The sequence below is a fragment of the Mobula hypostoma genome, chromosome 13 (genome assembly GCF_963921235.1).
Source record: "Mobula hypostoma chromosome 13, sMobHyp1.1, whole genome shotgun sequence".
NCBI classification, from domain to species: Eukaryota; Metazoa; Chordata; class Chondrichthyes; order Myliobatiformes; family Myliobatidae; genus Mobula; species Mobula hypostoma.
The window spans coordinates 44,976,615-44,997,181 of NC_086109.1; the positions used below are offsets into that span (position 1 = coordinate 44,976,615).

The following is a 20,567-nucleotide window of genomic DNA, read 5'->3' on the forward strand; positions in this document are numbered from 1 at the left end:
AGCTTGATAAAGTCACTAAATAATTATTGTCAACAAATCGTCTGTAGCACCAGAGGAAACAACACAATGGATCACTGTTACACCATCATCAAGAATGCCCACCATGCTATTCCACACCCTCACCTCAAAGTCTGATCATCTGGTTGTACATCTATTCCCTGATATAGGCAGAGACTGAAGACTGCAGCAGCAGTAATGAGAACCAAGAAGGTAGGGACTAGGGAGGCACAGAAGTGCTTACAGGACTGTGTTCGGGGAGCCACCTTCAAATCTGGATGAGTATGCCACAGTCGTTACCGACCTCATTAAAATCTGTGTGGATGAGTGTGTGCCTATGAGAACTTACTGTACATTCCCAAACCAAAAGCCGTGGATGAACCATGAGGTTTATCGTCTGCTGAGGGCTAGATCTGTGGCATTTAAGTCTGGCGATCCAGGTCTGTATTAAGAAAACCAGGTATGACTTGCAGAGGGATATTTCAAGAGCCAAAACATAAATCTGGGAGAGGTGAGAGACGATATTGGATACACGTCAACCCTGGCAGGGTTTGCAAGCCATTACTTCCTACAAAGCAAATCACACCATGAACGGCACTTCACTACCAGACGCCTCAACGCCTTTTATACTCACTTTGAAAGGGAGAATAATACCACAGCTATAATGTTCCCTGCAGCATCCGATGACCCTGTGATCTCATCTCAGAGGCTGACCTCAGGCTGTCTTTCAAGAGACTGAAGATTCGCAAGGCGGCAGGGCCCAATGAAGTATGTGGTAAGGCGCTGAAAATCTGTGCCAACCAACTGGTAGGGGTATTCAAAGACATTTTCAATCTCTCACTGATACAGCTGGAAGTTCTCATCTGCTTCAAAAGGGCAACAATTATATCAGTGCCTAAGAAGAGCAGTGTGAGCTGCCTTAATGACTATCATCCAGTAGCACTCACATCTACAGTGATCAAACGCTTTGAAATTGGTCATGACTACTTATACTCTATTCTTGGTTTGTGCAACTGTAATGAAACCCAATTTCCCTTGGGATCAATAAAGTATGACTATGACTAGATTCAACACCCATCTCAGGAAGGACCTGGATCCACTGCAATTTGCTTATCACAATAGGTCTACAGTAGACACGATTACAATGGCTCTGCACACAGCCTTGGAACACCTGGACAATCCAAATACCTATGCCAGGATGGTATTTATTGACTATAGCTCAGCATTTAACACCATCATTCCTACAGTCCTGATTGAAAAAGCTACAAAACCTAGGCCTCTGTAGCTTCCTCTGCAACTGATCCTCAACTTCCTAACCGGAAGACCACAACCTGTCTGGATTGGTAATAACATCTCCATCTCACTGACACACCTCGGGTGTGTGCTTAGCCCATTGCTCTACTCTCTCTACACCCATGATCATGTGGCTAGGCACAGCTCAAAAGCCATCTATAAATTTGTTGATGATACAACCACTGTTGGCAGAATTTCAGATGGTGACGAGAGGGTGTACAGGAGCGAGATATACCAGTTAGTTGAGTGGTATTGCAACAACAACCTGGCACTCAACGTCAGCAAGACCAAAGAGCTGATTGTGGACTTCAGAAAATGTAGGCTGAGGGAACATAAACTAATCCTCATAGATGGATCAGAAGTGGAAAGAGTGAGCAATTTCAAGATCCTGGGTGTCAATCTCTGAGCACCTAACCTGGACACAACATACTGATGCAGCTATAAAGGAGGCAAGACAGCAGCTATATTTCTGTGAGATTTGTTACAATATGATGCATCTTCAGATCGCAAATGGACTAGGGAACCCTGAAGGTACTGTGTCTCAAGGCAAATGCATCATCATGCAACTTTGAAACAACAGCTGCTCCAGACAGAAAGCGGAAAGATAACTTTTCTTATCAAAATCCAAGGACCTTTCCTGCCTCTGCAGGAAAAAGGACTATGTATTTATACTTGTTTACTGTAACAAGTAGTATCTCCCTTTCTCTATAATCACCCATCTCCTCTACCTTGTATGTTCCCAATTTGTGTAAGGAACTCAGACCGTCTGCTCAACTGTTTCTTCTAAAATCTACTTTTCAAGACAAACTTTCTCATTCTATCCATCATTTTCCTTCGTCCTTCACAGGCCAGGCTATTTTCAATTTCTTCTTGGCCGATTTCTGATATGTCTTCCTACACAAAATTATGTTCATCCAAAACTTCGCAGGTCCACATTCTAACATGCACTAACCCCTTCTTTATTAACTTATATTAACTCCCAAACCCTCTCAAAATTTACAGCTAGTTTTAATCCTTTTATAGCCTCATTCATCTATCTCTTTGTAATCTCCCCTAACATAGTGCCAACTCTGAACTCTCTCCTCCATCTTTGCTTCTGGCTTGTCATCACTCACCACAGTTCAGTCAGCCATCCCGGTGGAGTGTTCAATCATTTCCATCCTATTTTTCCCCCACATCTCCACCTCCAAGTGCCTCTTTAAAAGTGCTTCCATGGCCAAATCTTTACACCCTGTTCCAATGCAACTTTGTATCTATTTTCATTTGCCTAACCTTAAACACACAGGGCAAGTGCAAAACATGCAGGCTGGTGGACTGGTGTGAGAAAAACAACCTAAGCCTGAACATGGAGAAGACAAAGGAAATCATTGTGAACTTCAGGAAGGTGCAGATGAACCATTTCTCTCTGTGAATACATGGCTTCTCTATAGTGGGAGTTAAGTGCACCAAGTTCCTGGGAGTTCACATCATGGATGACTTCACCTGGTCCCTTAATATCGCCTCCCTGAACAAGGTGGCATAGCAGCACCTTCACTTCCTGAGATGATTGAGGCAAGCAAGGCTCCCACACCCCACACATCTTAACTGCGTTTTACAGGAGCACCATTGAGAGACTATGATACATCAAAACAAGAACGGTCAGGATCAGGAACAATTTCTTCCCACAGACCATTAGGCTTCTGAACTCCCAGCCATATCAGATTTGAAATGTCACTGATTAATCTGATCCGTACCTTACAATGTTTAATATTAATGCACTTTAGTTTGTTATTTACGTGTGATTCATCTGTAGATTTTATCTGTTTCTTCATAAGTTATTGTGTGTTATGTGTGGCATGTGTACTACTGTGCTTTACACCCTGGTTCAGAGAAACCTTGTCTTGTTTCTATATACATTATATATGTTATATAAATGTATATTGTTAAATGACAATAAACTTGGTTTCATTTGACTCAAGTACAAATACCTATCATAAAATTCAGGATGTAATCATCACATGGTCTGTACACACCAGCTGTGTGGTGAAAAAGGCATAACACAGCCTCTTTCGCTTCAGATGGCTGAGGAAGTTTGGTATGTGCCTTCAATTCCTAAGAACTTCCTACCGGAGCATAATTGAGAGCATCCTGACTGGCTGCATCACTGCCTGGAATGGGAAATGTACTTTCCTTAATCGCACTATTCTGCAGAAAGTGGCGTGAACAGCCTAGCGCGTCTGTGGTTGTGAACTTCCCGTGAGTCAGGACATTTACAAAGACAGGTGTGAAAAAGGGCCCGAAAGATCACTGGGGACCCGAGTCACCCCAACCACAATCTACTCCAGCTGCTACCATTCGGGAAACGGTACTACAGCATAAAAGCCAGGACCAACAGGCTCCGGGACAGCTTCTTCCACCAGGCCATCAGACTGATTAACTCACGCTGCTTTGAGTGTATTCTATGTTACATTGACTGTTCTATTTATTATAAATTATATGATACTATGATAGCACATTGCACATTTAGATGGAGACGTAACGTAAAGATTTTTACTCCTCATGTATATGAAGGATGCAAGAAATAAAGTCAATTAAATTCAGTTCTCTCCATTTACTTACAGGGTCTTTGGTAGCCTTTCCACTTAGGATATCTCGTGCTTTTTTCTTAGTCATATTGAAGTTCTTTAGATATGCATTATAAACATGCTTTGCCAGTGACTTTAAGTCAGCTATCTGTGGATTTTGAACTGCTGCTTCACCAGCTAGAAGTCCCGCAACTAGCTTTTTCTTCTCTGCTTCAGGCATTCGGCCAAAACGAATGGCTGTTACCAGAGAAAAGCAAACATTAGATTTGGCAAATAATTGACTTTGCTTTATTAAACTTGTATTCCTAATGATCCGGCTGGTCAGGAAAACAAAGTCTGTTTTCAACAAAGGGCAGGAATTGCATGCTCTGCTGCTATAGGATATTTCAACACAAAGTCATCAGCACAAAATGAAAACAGGCAGTCCTCCACACCGATATACCTTTCATTTTTGCAGGGACCAGTCATAATGGTTTACTGACAATGTCAGAGACAACACCAAAAATTATCAATGTACAGAAACTGGCTGATGGGACATATATTTAGAGATCCAGAGGATTAGAAAACTTATCCTCTAGAGGACTATAGAAAAGGCAGACGGACAAGGACTTAAGCATCTTAAGTATTCTGTCTTTCACAGACTAGTGGCAGCTAACTTTCAAATAATGAGAACCTTTACTGTGAAAAATCAGAAAATACAAAAAGCATACAGCATATCAGGCAGTACCAGTGGCAAGCAAAAAGTTTTGGATCAAGAGCCCTCCTTTTCAGAGCTAGATACTTGAAAGAACAAGTATATTTTATGCTTCAGGAAGGGTTCAGTGAATAGGAAAAATGGCTGTGATGGGACATAGATCAAAACTGTCAAAGTAACAACTACTTTTAAAAAAAAACAGCAGGTAGAAAATAACAATAAAAATAAAAAAGTGAAACGGAGGATGAGCCACCAGAAGTGGCGGAAATGAAGGATGATCCTTTGAAAGTGGAGGCTGGTGGGCCGAAAGGTGACAGCAAAGGAAATTCTCTACTTGTTCCTGCTCAGAGAAGTGGGTAACTAGAGTAAAGGCAGAAGAAATGCAATTGAGAGCCCCATCAACTAAAAAAGAGGGAAAGTCACAGTTACAGGGGGAAAAAGATCTTAAAAGGCTCTAGGGTGGATAGTCTCATCAGAGCAAATATGTTAAGAGTGAAATTCTTAGAGCAGAATGGGAGGAGATGAAAATGAAATATTAGGTTTTTATGGTAATTAATACCTAGATAACTTTGGACTGTACCCTGTCCTCTCCACACAGTTCTCTGCACTTTTCCAGTTCCAATGACACATTGGCTCATCACCTCTTACCACTATGCTGCGCTCTTCCAGTATTTTCGGTTTTTGTTTTAGATTTCCAGTGAGGCAAGGGGAGAAAGAAACCAGAGGACATGGGTTAAGGGTGAGGGGGGAAAAGTTTAAAGTGAACATTGGGGGGGCTTCTTCACACAGACAGTGGTGGGAGTATGGAATGAGCTGCCAGATGAGGTGGTAAATGCGGGTTCTTTTTTAACATTTAAGAATAAATTGGACAGATACATGGATGGGAGGTGTATGGAGGGATATGGTCCTTGTGCAGGTCAGTGGGACTAGGCAGAAAATGGTTCGGCACAGCCAAGAAGGGCCAAAAGGCCTGTTTCTGTGCTGTAGTTTTCTATGGTTTCTATGGTTTTTCTATTTCCAGTATCTACTCCAATGATCATATATGTCAACTCTGTTTCATCTTCAACTTGTATAGAACAATTTTCAAAACGCTAAGAATTGACCCCGTCTAAAGAAATTTGCACGTGACTCAAAAGTAAATTTTAAAACATAACATTAACAAATCAAAGGCATAAAATATTTAAGTTTTTTTAAACCATCTTACTGAATTTTAAAAAGTGCCATTATTTGTTAAATTAATCTATCCAGTGCACTACTAAGAACTAAAAAAATTGCAATTTGAAGAATGCTGGTTAATTGCTAGTTAATTGTACCATTAAACAAGAATAGACATGGCTTCTTTGAGAAGTTCAAAGGAAAACCTTTAATAATAGGTTAAAATTGTTAGTGTTCAAATCCATTGTGGACTTGCTCATATTTCTGTAATCTCTATCAGTCCCATTGACTCCCGATATCTGCATTTCTTCAAAACTGCTCACTTGTGCATCCCAATTTCCATTGTCTCATGACTAGAGGTTTGGATGACAATAGTTTAGTTAAACTTACTGTGTTTTTTTTTTAAGGTGAGAAATTACAAGGAATGAGGAGGAAGGAGCGAAGAACCAGTCAGGCATATTTGCTCCAGGCTAGGCTATCAAGGGAAGGCTGTGATAGACAGAGGTGAGTGGGTGAGGCCAAAGGAGGCAGGAAAGACAGAGGAGAGCACAGAGAAAGTGCCATCAGTCCTGGTGCTAGTTTGCTCTCCCACTCTCAGTCTTTCTACTGCTCCCCACACTGTGACTCTCAGGTGCTCTTGCTCTTCACCAAATTGATTGGATTAGGTGGCAGAGCTATTACTTTCAATCCTGGACCTTGGCAGGACAGTTAGGGTGAGTATAAGCTTTGCCCCCATCATGGGGTGGGGGGTAGTTGGTGAAAAGGGTGCATGGGAGATGAAGGTGTTGTCTGGGAATATGAATTTGATGCAAAGTATGTAGAAACATAGAAAACCTACAACACAATACAGGCCCTTCAGCCCACAAAGCTGTGCCAAATATGTCCTCACCTTAGAAATTACCTAGGGTTACCCATAGCCATCTATTTTTCTAAGCTCCAAGTACCTATCCAGGAGTCTCTTAAAAGAACCTATCATATCTGCCTCCACCACTGTCACCAGCATGTCAGAAGGGCAATGTCATAATAATCATTGAGGATTTTAACATGAAACTGGATTGGGAAAACCAGGCCAGTACTGGACCTCAAGAGAGAATTTGTAGAATGTCTAAGGGATGGCTTTTTAGAACAGTTTGTTGTTGAGCCCACTAGGGGATCGGCTGTGCTGGACTGGATGTTGTGCAATGATCCAGAGGCGATAACAGAGCTTAAGATTAACGAATCCTTAGGGAACAGCGATCACAATACAATCGAGTTCACAATGAAATGTGAGAGAAAAAAATAAAATCCAATGTGTCAGTATTTCAGTGAAATAAGGAAATTACAATGGCATGAGAGAGGAACTGGCCAAAATTGACTGGAAAGGGACAGTAGCAAGAAGGACAGCAGAGCAGCAATGGCTGGAGTTTCTACAAAAAAATGAGGGAAGTGCTGACAAGTGAAATCAGAGCCAAAGTAAATGCAAAAGAAAGGGCATACAAGGAAGCCAGAGCTAGTGGGAAGATAAAAGATTGGGAAGCTTTTAAAAACTTGCAGAAGGAAACTAAGAAGTCATTAGGAAGGAAAAGATGAATTATGACAGGAAGCTGGCGACTGATATCAAAGAAGATACTCAAAGTATATAAAGGGTAAAAGAGAGTCAAGGGTAGACATAGGACCAATACAAAATGACGCTGGAGATATTGTAATAAGAGATGCAGAGACGGCAGAGGATTTGATTGCGTATTTTGTATCGGTATTCACAGTGGAAGATGTCTGCAGTATACTGGACATTCAAGAGTGTCAGGGAAGTGAAGTTTGTGCAGTGAAAATTACGACTGAGAAGGTGCTCAGGAAGCTTAATGGTTTGAGGGTGGATAAATCTCCTGAATGTGATGGAATGCACCCTCGGGTTCTGTAGGAAATAACTGGAGAGGTTGCAGAGGTATTAACAATAATCTTTCAAGAATCGATAGGTTCTGGCATTGTACCGGATGACTGAAAAATTGCAAATGTTATTCCGCTATTTAAGAAGGGTGGGAGGCAGCAGAAAGGAAACTATAGACCTGTCAGCCTGACATCAGTGGTTGGGAAGTTGTTGGAATTGATTGTTAGGGATGAGATTATGAAGTACCTGGAAGCACATGACAAGATAGGTCAAAGCCAGCATGGTTTCCTGATAGGAAAATCCTGCCTGACTAACCTACTGCAATTAGACAAAGGAGATGCAGTAGACATGGTGTACTTGGATTTTCAGAAGGCCTTTGACAAGGTGCCGCACATGAGGCTGCTTAGCAAGAGAAGAGCCCATGGAATTACAGGGAGGTTACTAGCGCGGGTGGAGCATTGGCTGGTCAACAGAAAACAGAGTGGGAATAAAGGGATCCTATTCTGGCCGGCTGCTGGTTACCCGTGGAGTTCCACAGGGGTCGGTGTTGGGACCGCTGCTTTTTATGATGTATTCAATGATTTGGACTATGGGATTAATGGATTTGTGGCTAAATTTGCCAATGATACAAAGATAGGTGGAGGAGCAGGTAGTGTTCAGGAAACAGAGAGCCTGCAGAGAGACTTAGATAGTTTACGGGAATGGGCAAAGAAGTGGCAAACGAAATACAATGTTGGAAAGTGTATGGTCATGCACTTTAGTGGAAGAAATAAATGGGCAGACTATTATTTAGATGAGGAGAGAATTCAAAATGCAGAGGTGCAAAGGGACTTGGGAGTCCTTGTGCAAGATACCATAAAGGTTAACCTCCAATTTGAGTGGCTGCTGAAGAAGGTGAATACAATGTTGGCATTCATTTCTAGAGGTATAGAATATAAGAGCAGGGATGTGATGTTGAGGCTCTATAAGGCACTCGTGAGACCACACTTGGAGTATTGTGTGCAGTTTTGGGCTCTTTATTTTAGAAAGGATATACTGACATTGGAGAGGGTTCAGACAAGATTCACAAGAATGATTCCAGGAATGAAGGGGTTACTGTATGAGGAACATCTGGCAGCTCTTGGGCTGTATTCCCTGGAGTTCAGGAGAATGAGGGGGGCTCTCAAAGAAACATTCCGAATGTTAAAAGGCCTGAACAGATTAGATATGGCAACGTTATTTCCCATGGTAGGGGATTCTAGGACAAGGGGGCACAACTTCAGGATTGAAGGACGTCGTTTTAGAAGTGAGATGCGGAGAAATTACTTTAGTCAGAGGGTGGTAAATCTGTGGAATTTTTTGCCACGAACAGCTATGGAGGCCAAGTCACTGGGTGTATTTAAGACAGAGATAGAAAGGTCCTTGATTAGCCAGGGCATCAAATGGTATGGGGTGAAGGCAGGGAAATGGGGATGACTGGAAGAATTGAATCAGCCCATGATTGAATGGCAGAGCAGACTCGATGGGCCAAATGGCCTACTTCTGCTCCTATATCTTATGGTCTTATAATGATTTGTTTCCACTATAGTTTTGTGGATTCTTAAATAGCTGACAAACCAATGTGGGAACCACAGATTCTTCCACTGTCAGGGAAGGTGGTTTCTCTTTAATGCATTTGTGTAGATTTACTCTAAATCAAAAATTGCTTCCTCTTTTTACATTTTTTTTCTTTCTCTTCTGACAGCACAAGTTAATCAAGTTTCCACTCTCTTGAGCTTGTGAACCCAACTCTTACTTGCATTAATCAGAACCAGATAAAGCAAGAGAGATCATTTAAACCGCGGTCTTTCTGCTTCCAAATTCTTGATTTGAAAATCTGTTGAGATATTGTTGTGTCTTATATTTCTCTCTGCTCTTTGTAAAAATGTCTACTGACCATTGTGTGACATCCCTAATGCCAGGCACTTCTGGAAGCGACAATACTGGCACTTATTCCTGTTCTTTTTCTGAATCTTACAGTTGCGATCACATTTCTCATATTCCAGCTTCATGCGAATCGTTCTTCGGAAGAAACCCTGCAAGCCAAGTTTTAGTTCAAGTTTAAATTAAATCATTAGGATTTTAAGAGTAAACACATGATTATAAATACAGCAAATTATTAGATTATATTTAATGCATACTTAGACAACATTTTACTTTTTGTCTAACCAAACTGTCAGGTTATTCTTTTAAGTTAACTGTTTCCTGTTATCACCTGTAGAGAAAAATCCCACTTTGAAACATGTCTCTATACAAGGAACACATGACAACACTCGACAGTATTTTTTGTGATAATGCCTGAACTGTATCCATACAAACTTACAAAATTAGTGAGTTTACAAGCTTATCAGGCAATTTGTTGGAACCTACTGAAAAACTAGTGTATATCAACCACCTTTCTCATCTTATTGCTGTCATCTTTCATATATAAACCAAAGCCTCACTGGACTATTCTAGCTCAAACCCTAATACCCATACTAAAAACCTAGACTCTTGCCTCCATGAAAGAGATTCACATTTAGTTTACAGATTCACATTTAGTTTACAAACTAATTAACAACAAATGGTCTTCTCAGATTGAAGAAGGAATATGTATGCTTTTTCAAACTTGGATGCAGAAAATAATTCTTCATCTTATTTCTCTTGTCAAGTACTCAGATGCCACACTCCACCCCATTCCTTCTTGCTGTTATACTATAATTCCTCTCTTCATCATGTACAGCCCTAACTGGTACTCCTGTTTGCATTGTTTACTATTTCTGTTCCATTTCATCCTCCCAGTTGTCTCCTTTCCTATCTAACTGATCTCAACTCCTTGTTAGTCAGTAGATGCATTTTAATACTGAACAAGGTATTTGCATGGTGAATTAATTAGGGAATTAATTAACGGAGACAAAATTCACCAGTAATTGTACAGCATTAAACATGTCCATACAGTTAACATTCACCTCCAAATCACTTTGAAATTAAGTTCCTGTATGCTTTTGTATTGACCCACAACATAGTTTTCAGTCCTTCTGGGAAGGGAGGAGGAGAAACTGGCACTGGCTACCTCACTGAATAAACCACGAACAGGAATTGAGTAAACTGGGTCAAGGTTACTAGCCTTCACTCTACTGCTCACAAACTGTGTTTCTACATTGCTGTGTATGCAAGTCTGGCTGTGCCTGCATCATCATTCCCAAAAACAGTGAACAAACACAATAAAAAGACCAAGCTTTCAATTTAAGAGAGCTGTATTTGGGAACAATTAGAGTAAGACGCATGATCATTCATATGCAAGAAATTACCTTAAGGCTAATCTTTGGAAAGTTTGTGATTAAAGAAAAATACAGAAGAATAAATTGCAATATATTAATGTCCTCCTTTCATTGATGGCTACCAACAAGTAGAGTTTCTTTCTAGCAAGGTTAGAAAATATTAGCCACCATACAAACTTAATGTGTTCTCTGTACAAAAACTGATTGATCCGCTGTTTCCAGCTCTTTTTGTTTGTGGTTTAGACAGCTGAAACAAGGAAAGAGTCAAACAGCACTGAAACAGGCCCTTCAGCTCACTATGTTCAGATAATCTGTACTCATCTAAACCAATCCCAGTTACCAATATTAGGCCTGTTTGCAGAATGGAGAAGTGCAGCTAAATGAGGTAAGACCACCAAAGATCAGTTACTGCATTTACATGGGTTTCAAAATGAAGATATAATTAAAACCTAAAATGCTTTGAAATAAATACAAATTATTGCATATGCCTAAAAGAAATCACAGTGCTCTTGAAATTGTGTTAATCTTAGTAACGTGTGTATTAGATTAATTGTATCAGTTTTATAGGGCATTAGTGGTCACATCTAGAGTACCATAGATAGTATTTAACGTTATAATATTTGGTGCAGTTCTGAGAAAGTTCTAGTAATAACTCAAATGGATGTTGAACAGACTGGGCTATTGATTGATTCAGATAGGAATATTCCAATTGAGATTCCAGCCCCTCAAACCATGCCGGCAGCACCACTCCCGCCCACCAACCCTGCCCGCCCCACCATTTAACCCTAGCCTAATCACAGGACAATTTACCAATTAACCCTACCATTCCGTACATCTTTGGACTGTGTGAGTAAACCGGAGCACCCGGAAGAAACCCACGCGGTCACAGGGAGAATTTACAAACTCCTTACAGACGTGGCTTGTGTCCTCTAGACTTTGAACGAGCAAAAAAAAAGTCTTAACTGAAGATTCAGAGGTTTTGACAGGGCAGATCAAAATAAAGAAAACTTTATTTGTTACATGTACATCAAAATACAGAGTGAAATGTGTCGTTTGCATCAAATTAGATCAGTGAGATTGTGCTGGGCAGCCCCCAGGTGTCACCACAGTTCTAGTGCCAACATCGCATGCCCACAACTCAGTAACTCTAACCATACATCTCTGGACTGAAGCACCTGGAAGAAACTCACACGGTCACGGGCAGAACGTGCAGTCTCCTTACAGACAGTGGTGGGAAGTGAGCCCTGATCTTACAGTTGGTGCTACAATAACATTACACAAACAGCTAATGCTGTCCTCTACACTGCCCTGCCACCTCACGTAGAGAGGCTTCCTCTTGTGAGGCAACTAGGATCAGAGTCTTAAGATGCAATGAGGAACAGTGCGAAAGGTTAACAGAGATATGGAATCAAGAGCACAATTAGCTCAGTCATGCTATTAAATAAGGGAGCACACTTAAGGAACCTAGTGACCGTCTCATGCTCCCATTTCAATCATTTGCAAGTTCATAAAGGCACTCTGCAATTTCAATAGATGGGAAATCAATTGAAGAATTTATTAGATAGTATAGCTGCATGCGGCAAAAACAAAAGTCATATAGAATTTATAGAACAAAAACAAATTATCGGCCCAATTGGTTTCTGGCATTTTATAGTCCATGACAACCTTCCCCCACCTTAATTCATATAATCTATATAACACAGAACAAGAAATAAAAAGAAATCATACAATAAGCTAGCTTTTCTTTAATGTTATAGCTTTCACATCCTCAACGTGATAGCAAGTTCTACATTCAAACATCTGTGCAATTTCTCCCAAGTTCTCTGTTGGATAGCAATCTTTATCTAATATTTTAACCTCTACATTTGGACTTGCATTGATTTATCAATAAGCAGTATTAGAGGTATAATGTAGACACTAGGTGCTGCAGTAGGCATAACAGTGCCACAGTTAATTTTGATCGCTCAGTGCTGTGGTCCCAAGCTCAATGCTGACCTCAGGCGCAGTCTATGTGGAGTTTGCATATTCACAACTACACCATGTAGGGTTTCCATTGGATGATTCCATTTTCTCACTCATTCTAAAGGCAGGCTGGTTGGTTAACTGCCTTCAGTAAATTATCTCTTTGTATATTTTAACACTAAAAGGAATCAAAGTTCTAAAGACATAGTTCAAAGAAAATGTATTATCATATACAACCCTGAGATTTATTTTCTTGCAGGCAATCATAGTAAATACAAGAAACACAAATAGAATCTATGAAAGACTGCACCCAACAGAACGGACAGCAACCAGTGTGAAAAAAAGCAAACTGTAAAAATACAAAGAGAAAAAAGAAATAACAATAATAATAAATCAGCAATAAATATCAAGAACATGAGATGAAGAGTCCTTGAAAGTGAGTCCATGCGATGTGGAAACAGTTCAGTGATGGGGAGTTGATGGGTGTGTTAGGAAGAACAAGTTTCAGGGTTACAGGAAAATAACGAAAGTGAAAGAGTCTAATAAGATTGTTCCCTTGGGAGCTGGTAAAGATGTGATGGGGTAAATAGCTTCCTTCACCATGAGATACGATTGCCTTGTCCTCAGTTTGTGGTATTCATGTTTCTTCCTGACAGCTGATTCACAATTTGATGGTGTTTTGCGGTTTACCATTTAGCCTGTAGGCAACCAGTCCTGTTGTCTTTAAGTGGAAAATGCAAGAATCCCCACACTGCATGTGCAGCGAAGTTCAAAGTATCCCACATTACACCTAAATGGGAAAGATCTTTTCTTCTCCTCTGGACTTGGAATAACTTGCGGCCACTCCAGTTTGGTGGATTCCAATGAGGCTATTATGGGACCTGCAGTCTCTGTCATGGCTGAGACACGATGTGCTCATCAGGGCAGGGTGGCCATATGGGGCTACGTTTTCTAATATAATTTTATTGTAACATAGTATTTTTTTAAAATGTATTGCACTGTCCTGCTGCCGCAAAACAACAAATAATACACCTGATTCTGATTGGGTGATGTCTGTACTACCTGCAATTTACACTACTACACTAGACTTGTATGTGCTCCAAAGAACACACTGCAGGTTCTGAGTGCCATCCTAAGTGTAGTTTCTTCATTAAGAGTGGCCACCATCCAGGGATGCCCTCAAGTTGCTCGGGTTGCTACACTTTTTCCAAGGAGTCATTGAGAGCATCCTCCAATCATTCCCTCTATCAGATGGGGATTACTTGTCATACTAGAACCCAAAAAAGACTATATCTATTTCCAAGTGTCTAGCACTGAGCACGTGAATGATTGTTCTGCCCAAGAAGAGCCAAATGAAGGCAAGTAAGGCCTTAACATTAGGGATTTTGAGCTAGGAGTAAATGCTGATCTTAGTTTGCTCACCTTTCCAGTGAAATTGTAGAATTGTGCAGGGGTTACATCTCTCAAACACTTTGAGATGGCTACGCTAGATGGTCTATGTTTCAGAAGCATACATATAGACAAAGATCACTGCTGCACAGTAGACCATGATGAGCCTTTTCCATAGAAGACTAAGGCCTATGTGGGCACACTGAAGGTGATGAATAAATGTTCATCATTGTCTACCTTTGCTGTAAATAGCTCCCAAGACATGGGAAGCGGATTGCATTTTTCAGACTCTGTATCACTCTTGTTAAAGAGCAATGTAGTATAGCAGGGGCAGATTGGTAGACAACCTTTGTAGAAGTACAAAACCCCATTATTTTGTATGCTTCAAAAAAAAAGTCAATGATAACTTAAAGCTCAGTTTCTTAACCAGTATTTGTGTCAGTACTGCCTTTAGTTCACTACAAAAGTTGGGATGACCTTGGTTCTTAAGTAGAGACAGTGTTGGGTTCAACAGCTTCCCAGTGATCCTGTAGAGGAGATCCTGCATTGTGGTGAGAAAGTTTAGAAAGTATCCAAGGCAATATAACTGCATTCCAATATTTATGAAAGTGTCGTCATTTGGATACATAATATAACACACCTGCTTTAATTTCCTGACACTTTGTTATAACATCTTATTGCGTGGCATAGTAGAGAAACATTATTCATTGTTGCTACAGAATAACATCTATTCAACAACAGTAGTGTCTCTCTGCATTCCCAGTGGAAAATTAATGGAACAAGAACACAGGTACTCAAATACATGTTCAAGTAGTACTTACAGGGCTGCAATTTTTGTCAGTTTCTACCAAGACTAGTCAAGAATTCCAATGAACGCCACAGTACAAAGTATTTAATTGGCAATCTGTCACATATATGCAAGTTAAGACAGCAAGCATTGATGATACCACAAATAAACTAAGCCAGGTTTTGCCGCAAGAATTACTCTAACGAGGAGTGATAACTTTGAAACGTTTACATTTAGCTGATCCAGACTGTTTAGGTTTGAGGGTCCAACTGAGCACACACATTACCTTGAGTATGCATATGTGGTTTTGATTGTCAGACCATGTTCAGACTCCATGAACACACGTAAAAGACTCCTCCTCCTCTCCTCTCCCCACCCCACCCAATCCTGTGAGGGCCTCATATTCATACAACTTTAGGTTCATTGACACCAAAAACCTGTTGAAAATGGTAAGTACATTTACCAAATTTACCTGCTGTCAAACACCTAATGTCTAAACATTAGAATATTATAAAGTTTTTAACAAGAACAGGCAATTCAGCCCAACAAAGCTTGCCAAATTCCTACTAATTTGAAAGCCTCTAAGGTACTACTCTCAACTAGATAGTTTGCTCCATGTGCCCACACCTTGCTGTGCAAAGAAATGCTTCCTGATGTTGGCCTGAAATCTCCACTTAACTATGGCCCCATATCCTTGATGATGGATTAGTTTTGAAGTAGCAGCTGGCATCCTCTTTACTTATACTCTTTAATGATTTTGAACACTTCTATTACATCTCCTCTCATTGTACGGCTACCTAGACTAGAGATTTAATTCTTTCAATCTTTCTTCATAGCTCATGCCCTGCAGACCTAGAAGGAGTTTAGTCGCTCTTCTCTGGACTCTCTCCAGCGCCTTCACATCCCTCACACAATATGGAGCACAAGCTGAACACAGTATTCAAGGTGTGGCCTCACAAGCACATTATACAGCTTAAGGAGAACATCTCTTGAATTGAACTCCACTGAGTGCATTATATAACCCAACATTCTATCAGCCTTCCTAATTACTTCTGTACATTGTCTAGAGTTTGATGGTGATGAGTCTACCAGGATACCCAAATCCTTCTCATACAGTGCACGTTCTAACTCAAGACATCCCATTGTATATTTATATCTAATATTTCTACTTCCTATATGTAACACTTGAAATTTACTTACATTAATTTTCATCCGCTATTTATCTGCCCACATCCGAATTTTAGATCTAACTGTATTGATTCTGCCACCTGAATGTTATCAGCCCATCCCACTAATTTTGTGTCATCGGCAAACTTAACTAGTTCATTTGTTGTATGCTTATCCAAATTGTTAACACAAATTAAAAACAGCAATACCCCCAAAACCAATCCCTGTGGAACCCCACTTTTAACATCTTCTGAAATTCCAAGTAAATGATATCAACCACTCTATAGTTACCATAAATTTTAGTTGCCTCTTCATAGAACTCCAGCACATTAGTAAAACATGATTTCCCCTTTCTGAACCCATGCTGGCTTTCTGTTAACATGCCTGTCCTTATCAGCTGATTTTCCATCTGATTCTTTATTATTGGTTCCATTATTTTGCCTGTGATACATGTTAAGCTTACTGGGCTAGAGTTACCTGGGTCAGTGCAGTCACCCTTATTATACACTGCAACAACATTAGCCCACTTCCAGTCCTTAAGGATTTCACCAGTCTTCACTGACTTTTGAAAAATACATGTTGGGGGTCTGTATATATAAACACAGACCTCCTTAATTACCCTCGGATACTCTTGGCCCTGGAGATCTATTAACTTTCAGCCTTTTCAGCTGGAGCAGGACCTCACTTTCTAAGATCTCTAAGTCACTTAAAACAACTTTATTTTTCTCTACACTTACTGACATTTTGCAAACCCCTTTGCAGGTGAGTACTTCAGCAAAACACGAGTTAAGAGTATCTGCTATGTCCTTCTCTGCATAATTCAACACTGCACTATTATTTCTAATACACATAATTTCCTCCTTGACTTTTCTTTAAATATTGAAAAAAATCTCTTGGGATCAATCTTAGCATTATCAGCAATATCCTTTTCAACCTGCCTTTTGGCAATCTGAATTTCCCTCTTGACTATAGCTCTCATACTTTCATAGGCCCTATGGTTATCATCATTATTAATATTTTCTGTATTCCTTACATAGTTGTCTTTATTTCAATAGTTTTTATGTATACCTTTATTCATCCATGCCATTGATCTAGGTAGTGTCACCTAAATGACTCAATGGGATTTTCCTTATTACACCCAAGAAACTGCAGACGCTAGAACTTGGAGCAACTGTGTTGGTTGAGCAGCACCCATGGGAGGAAAGGAATTATCAAAGTTTTCCTCCAGCAGATTGTGTGTTCCTTCAGTCAGTCCTGATACAATAATTCCCAAGTCCCCGTTTCACTGGAGCTTTACAAATTACTAGATTTTCTGGGGCATATCCAGAGAGATCAACCATATTAAAATCCAGTTGAAGGCCATAAAAAAAATTTAACTGGTAAATAGCACAGGAGGACATCCTTCAGGTCATGTCATCAATCTATATTCTACTTAAAATATCTGAAATACCCAAATCAAAAAGAGTAGCAAGAATAGGTGAGCAGAACTTTGAGTGAAGTTAAGTTTTAACTTCACATTAATTGAACCTGACAATATTTAATTTAAGTATTAAAAACAGGAAATGCTGGAAAAACTCTACAGGTCAATCAGCATCTATGGAAAGAGAAACAGTTAACTTTTCACCAAAAGAGAGAGAGGAAAATAACTTAGTCTCAGTAACAGATGAAGTCGGGGAGGGTATTGCATGGAACAAAAAGAATCTCTCCAACAGGATGAAATATCGTGGCAGTTGAACAGTTATTTGTGTGGTGACTTGTTGATATCAGACAACCTGGCCTACTAAGACATAACATTTTCTTGTTTTTACATTGTCTTGATTGACGTTAAAATGTATATTATTTGCTGATGACACAACTATATTTTGTAGTGGGGAACATCTGTAACAACTTTTGGATACAGTGGAGAAAGAACTAAAAATTATAAAGAAATGGTTTGACACTAACAAATTATCACTGAATCCAAGTAAAACTAAATACATAATATTTGGAAACTGTGTACCAAACTCATATAGTAAATTTAGAATAAATGATGTTGAAATTGATAAGGTACCTGAAACAAAATTTTTTAGGAGTGGTAATAAATTAAGCTGGAAACCACATATAAATTATGTCAAAGCAAAAATGTCAAAATCGATTGCAATACTGTACAAAGTGCAAGATTTCTTAAATCAGGAATCTTTGTATACATTATACTGTTCACTTGTAGTCTCATACATGACTTACTGTGTAGAGGTATGGGGAAATACACACAAAACAAACACAAACTCAATTTTTCTACTCCAAAAGAAAATCATACGAACAGTACATAAGACAAGTTATTATCCGCCAACCAATCCACTACTTATTCAACTAAATATTTTAACATTCAGAGATTTCGTAGATTTTAAAATAATACAAATTACGTATAAAGTAAAAAAATGGACAGCTACCACAAAGTATCCAAAGGTTGTTTAAAATGAGAGAAAGTCAACATGATTTGAGAGGTACATGTATATTTCAAAAACAAAGGATAAGAACAAATGTAAAAAAAAATCACTGTATTTTAGTCAGAGGGGTGAATCTATAGAATAGTTGTAGTGAGAATTTAAAAACATGCACCACTCTTAAGTTTAAAAAATTATTTAAAAATAATTTAATGAACAAATATAAAATACATGATTTCAAATGAATGGGAGTAATGTAAATAAACGATACTTGGAATTGGATTTTGTGTTAAAAGATTACGAAATTTTTGGTTTTGATGTGATGATTGACGCCAAATATGTTGTTGTATAAGTAAGAGGGGTAGGCATAATAAGTTGTAGCTTCAGCCTACACCCGTTCGGTCTGTTTTAAAGAATATCCATGTTTCTTTTTGTTGCAATTTTGTCTTATGAAATCATCGTTGAAAATGATGCTTTTTGTTATGTTTGTGCTGACCGAAATAAATTTCATTCATTTTCAATACTTAATTAGGGATTGACTATATTTCTGTCGCTGAATGCAAGTATTTTACTGCAAAGCAACAAAGTGTGTTGAGAATGGCTGCGTTTTACTGAAGCTAACCAATAGTTTATTATGCATGGGAATTGCATCTTTCTTCTGCTTGGTATATTAGTCAGTGATTTTTTTTTCCTGTCTTTATATACAAATTCTAGTAAGTTTAACATCAACATTAACTGAGTAATATTTCTATAATGGCATGTTATATGTTACATACATCATAATCCACTGTACCTTACAACCTTCACAGGCATGTACTCCATAATGGAAGCCTGAAGCCTTATCACCACATATTCGGCACTCAACATTCACACCAGAAGTGGTGGCCTCCTCATTGCTAACTTTGGATTGTATAACTGGTGGACTTGCAGCTTCCATTACATCTGAGAAGGAAATATACCAAGTTGCAAAGTGAATTGTTTAAAGCAATAGAACAGCTACATCCCTTACTAATTATTAGTCTCATTTTTAGTTATTTCCTTCCTAGATTTTACAGCTGTGGAACAGTTACAGTACAATTGGAAACAAATTACTTTAAATTGTTTCCTGGAGTGAAAAAGGAGCCCTGCGTTAACTTGAGAATAACCATATAATAACCATATACCCATTGAGAATAGGAAGGGTATTTGGCAGGGAGTGGGGGGATGATGATCAAAATAAAATGACTCAAATGCAAAAACCTTTATTTTCCTAAATGAAATGATTTCTTAAGCCTGCAAGTTTACTTTGAACCACCGTTTTCTAAAACCCATTACGGTTGTAGGGACAATGTAATTCCATAAGATACAAAAGGCACTTTAAATACTAAAAGCAACTATACTAGATAACACAAAAGGAATAAAAATACAATAATTATTACTAATGAGGTACTTGATGAATACCTATACTTTGCTTCAGTATTCACTACGGAAAAGGACCTTGGCGATTGTAGGGATGACTTACAGCAGACTGAAAAGCTTGAGCATATAGACATTAAGAAAGAGGATGTGCTGGAGCTTTTGGAAAGCATCAAGTTGGATAAGTCTCTGGGACCGGACCAGACCAGATGTGCCCCAGGCTACTGTGGGAGGCGAGGGAAGAGATTGTTGATCCTCTGACAATGATCTTTGCATCATCAACGGGAACAGGAGAGGTTCCGGAGGATGGGAGGGTTGCAGATGTTGTTCTCTTATTCAAGAAAGGGAGTAGAGATAGCCCAGAAAATTATAGACCAGTGATAGAGATGGAGAAGATCCTGAGAGGCAAGATTTATGAACATCTAGAGAGGCATAATATGATCAGGAATAGTCAGCATGACTTTGTGAAAGGCAGGTCGTGCCTTACAAGCCTGATTGGATTTTTTTGCAGTTGTGACCAAACATGTTGATGAAGGTAGAGGAGTAGATGTAGTGAAAATGGATTTCAGGAAGGCATTTGATAAGGTACTCCATACAAG

At 39.3% G+C, this 20,567-nt stretch overlaps 1 protein-coding gene across 1 annotated transcript in view; it reads right to left on the minus strand.

The window, feature by feature from the left end:
- LOC134355564 (peroxisome proliferator-activated receptor delta-like) overlaps positions 1-20,567 on the minus strand; it is a 54,304-nt gene that overhangs the window by 16,304 nt on the left and 17,433 nt on the right. Inside the window, exons 3-5 of the mRNA XM_063065607.1 lie at positions 19,367-19,515; positions 9,483-9,621; positions 3,889-4,091 (exon numbers count right to left, since the gene is read on the minus strand). Coding sequence (XP_062921677.1) covers positions 3,889-4,091; positions 9,483-9,621; positions 19,367-19,515 — 491 coding nt within the window. The remainder of the gene's footprint in view (positions 1-3,888; positions 4,092-9,482; positions 9,622-19,366; positions 19,516-20,567) is intronic.